This window comes from Magnolia sinica, chromosome 1, assembly GCF_029962835.1.
Source record: "Magnolia sinica isolate HGM2019 chromosome 1, MsV1, whole genome shotgun sequence".
In the NCBI taxonomy this organism is placed as follows: domain Eukaryota; kingdom Viridiplantae; phylum Streptophyta; class Magnoliopsida; order Magnoliales; family Magnoliaceae; genus Magnolia; species Magnolia sinica.
Window position 1 is genome coordinate 26,306,117 of NC_080573.1, and position 2,826 is coordinate 26,308,942.

The following is a 2,826-nucleotide window of genomic DNA, read 5'->3' on the forward strand; positions in this document are numbered from 1 at the left end:
TAACTATTATTTTCCATGTAATCTGCCAAGAAAGTCACAAGTATCTGAATGAAGAGGAAAAACAAATTTCATATTGATATGAAACTTCCATGACCTCGAAAGGATTTCAATAGTAGATATTCAATCTCCCGCTACTTTATGTAGTGTGGTCCATTTGATCGTTAGATATGTCTTATTTCTCATAACAAGCTTTAGGACGAGCTAACTAAATGGATGGACGGTTTGGATATAACACATACCTCATGATGGGACCCACATAACTTGCTTACGTCAATACCGCATCCATATAGCTGGTGTGTAGTATACCAGCCTATGAGCTTCCATGTGTCTGGGGGCAGAAGTTTGGACAAAGCTGATATATATTAATGTCTACGTGACCTTATGAAGAGGTTGTTGGATGGCAAATAGATATCACGGTGGGCCCTGAGAAGTTTCAACGGTAGGAATTCAATCGCTACTGCTTCGTGTGGTGTGGTCCACTTGAACCTTCAATCTGCCTATTTTTTGACTGATGACCTAAAACGATCTCTCAGAATGGATGGACGGTGTGAATAGAACATATACACTACGGTGGCCCCATAGATCAGCCGGCAGAACCGTGAGTCTAAGAACTGGCGTTGAATTTGGTCCATACGGCTACAATATCATTCCTTATAAGCACTAGGCCCCACCATACCTTCCCACCTCTTCTCCCAACTACCCCCTCCTCACCACCCTTTTAAGACCCGTCTCTCCTTTTCTCCCTCATTCCATCAACCTCTCTCTCTCTCTCTCTCTCTCTCTCTCTCTCAAAACTACCTTCCATAGCCTCCTAAACTACCTTCCATAGCCTCCTCAAAAACCATCATTTGCAACCGGAAAACCACCAAAATTCCCAAATGGGCAGTCTCCACACCGACGTCCTACAAAACAACCCAGTGGACCTACTAAACCCCTTAGACCCAGAGGAATTCAGGAAACAAGGCCACATGATCATCGACTTCCTGGCTGACTACTACCGGGACATTGAAAAGTACCCAGTCCGCAGCCAGGTCGAGCCAGGCTACCTCCATAAACGCCTCCCCGATTCCGCCCCATACAACCCCGAACCCATTGAATCCATCATGCAAGACATCCAGAACGATATCATTCCAGGAATCACACATTGGCAGAGCCCTAACTATTTCGCTTACTTCCCCTCCAGCGGCAGCACCGCTGGATTCCTCGGTGAGATGCTCAGCACTGGATTCAACGTCGTTGGATTCAACTGGATGTCTTCACCTGCCGCCACTGAGCTCGAGAGCATTGTCATGGATTGGCTCGGCAAGATGCTCAAGCTCCCCAACTCATTCATGTTCTCCGGCAATGGCGGTGGCGTCCTGCAAGGTACTACTTGCGAAGCTATTCTTTGTACTATGACAGCTGCTCGTGACCGTATGTTGAAGAAAATCGGCAGAGAGAACATCGGACGGCTTGTAGTATACGGGTCCGATCAAACACATTGTGCACTTCAGAAAGCCGGGCAGATAGCTGGAATCCACCCAGCTAATTTCCGCCCAGTGAAAACGTCTAAATCGACCGCATTCGGGCTATCTCCAGAATCCTTACGTGCTGCTATCACGAAAGATATCGAAAATGGTCTCGTCCCACTCTTCCTCTGTGCCACAATTGGAACCACTTCATCTACTGCCGTTGATCCAATCGGGCCATTGTGTGATGTTGCGAAAGATTACGGAATATGGGTCCACGTCGATGCGGCGTATGCTGGCAGTGCATGTATTTGCCCGGAGTTCAGGCACTTCATAGATGGTGTGGAGGGTGCAGATTCATTTTCTCTCAATGCACACAAATGGTTCTTTACAACCCTAGATTGCTGCTGTTTATGGGTCAAAGATCCAAATTCTCTTGTTCAGGCACTTTCAACCAATCCTGAGTATTTGAGGAATAAGGCCACTGAATCAAAGCAAGTTGTTGATTACAAGGACTGGCAGATCGCTCTTAGCCGTCGGTTCCGGTCCATGAAGCTGTGGCTTGTTTTACGTAGCTATGGTGTGTCAAACCTACGTAACTTCCTAAGGAGCCATGTTAAGATGGCTAAGCAATTCGAAGGGCTGGTGCGTATGGATAGGAGGTTTGAGATAGTGGTCCCTAGGACCTTTGCCATGGTGTGCTTCAGACTCCTGCCGCCCGACGATGGGGACCTGGAAAATGGGTCTGGTGAGGAGCGTGCAAATGATCTCAACCATAGATTTTTAGAGGCCATGAATGCATCTGGACGTGTGTACATGACACATGCCGTGGTGGGGGGCGTATACATAATCCGGTTCGCCGTCGGGACGACCCTTACCGAAGAACGGCACGTGAATAAGGCGTGGAAGGTGGTACAGGAGCACGCGGATGCCCTGGTCTGTCCGGTCGTTGATGGCGATTTTTGGCTTTGATTGAGATGGAGGAAAAAAAAACAAACAGAGAGATTCTTGTGAATTTTACTTGGTTTTTGGACGAATTTTAAATATTTTATAACTATGTTTGATTTGTTCATATTGCAAAGCTTTCTCATTGAAATGGTCTATTTTGTCGGGAAGTATTTCGAGACTCGAATCCTATGCAACCAGCTTTACGCATATCGTTCATGTTGTATGTTTAAATCCACTCCGTCTGTCAGGTTATATTCTCGATTTTAGAACTTACTGCCAAAAAACAGCTAGACCCACATCTCAGATGGGCCACACCATATGGAAAAATGGAGATTGAATGCCATCCATAAGTTTGTGTGTGGGGCATATTCGTGTATATCTTTCATCAAACCCGTTAATCATGTCTAAATCCCCAGGATGAATAGAATAT

The 2,826-nt window shown here is 46.2% G+C and overlaps 1 protein-coding gene across 1 annotated transcript; it reads left to right on the top strand.

Annotated features, from left to right (window-relative positions):
• The first annotated feature begins 797 nt into the window (after positions 1-797).
• LOC131243410 (tyrosine decarboxylase-like) lies at positions 798-2,520 on the top strand. Its single transcript, XM_058242768.1, has one exon. It carries the CDS (start codon positions 879-881, stop codon positions 2,418-2,420), a length of 1,542 nt encoding a protein of 513 aa, XP_058098751.1. The 5' UTR covers positions 798-878; the 3' UTR covers positions 2,421-2,520.
• The last annotated feature ends 306 nt before the right edge of the window (positions 2,521-2,826 follow it).

Bases quoted from the DNA above. Each gene is read 5' to 3' on its own strand.
- LOC131243410 (XM_058242768.1), top strand. From the start codon at position 879: ATGGGCAGTCTCCACACCGACGTCCTACAAAACAACCCAGTGGACCTA.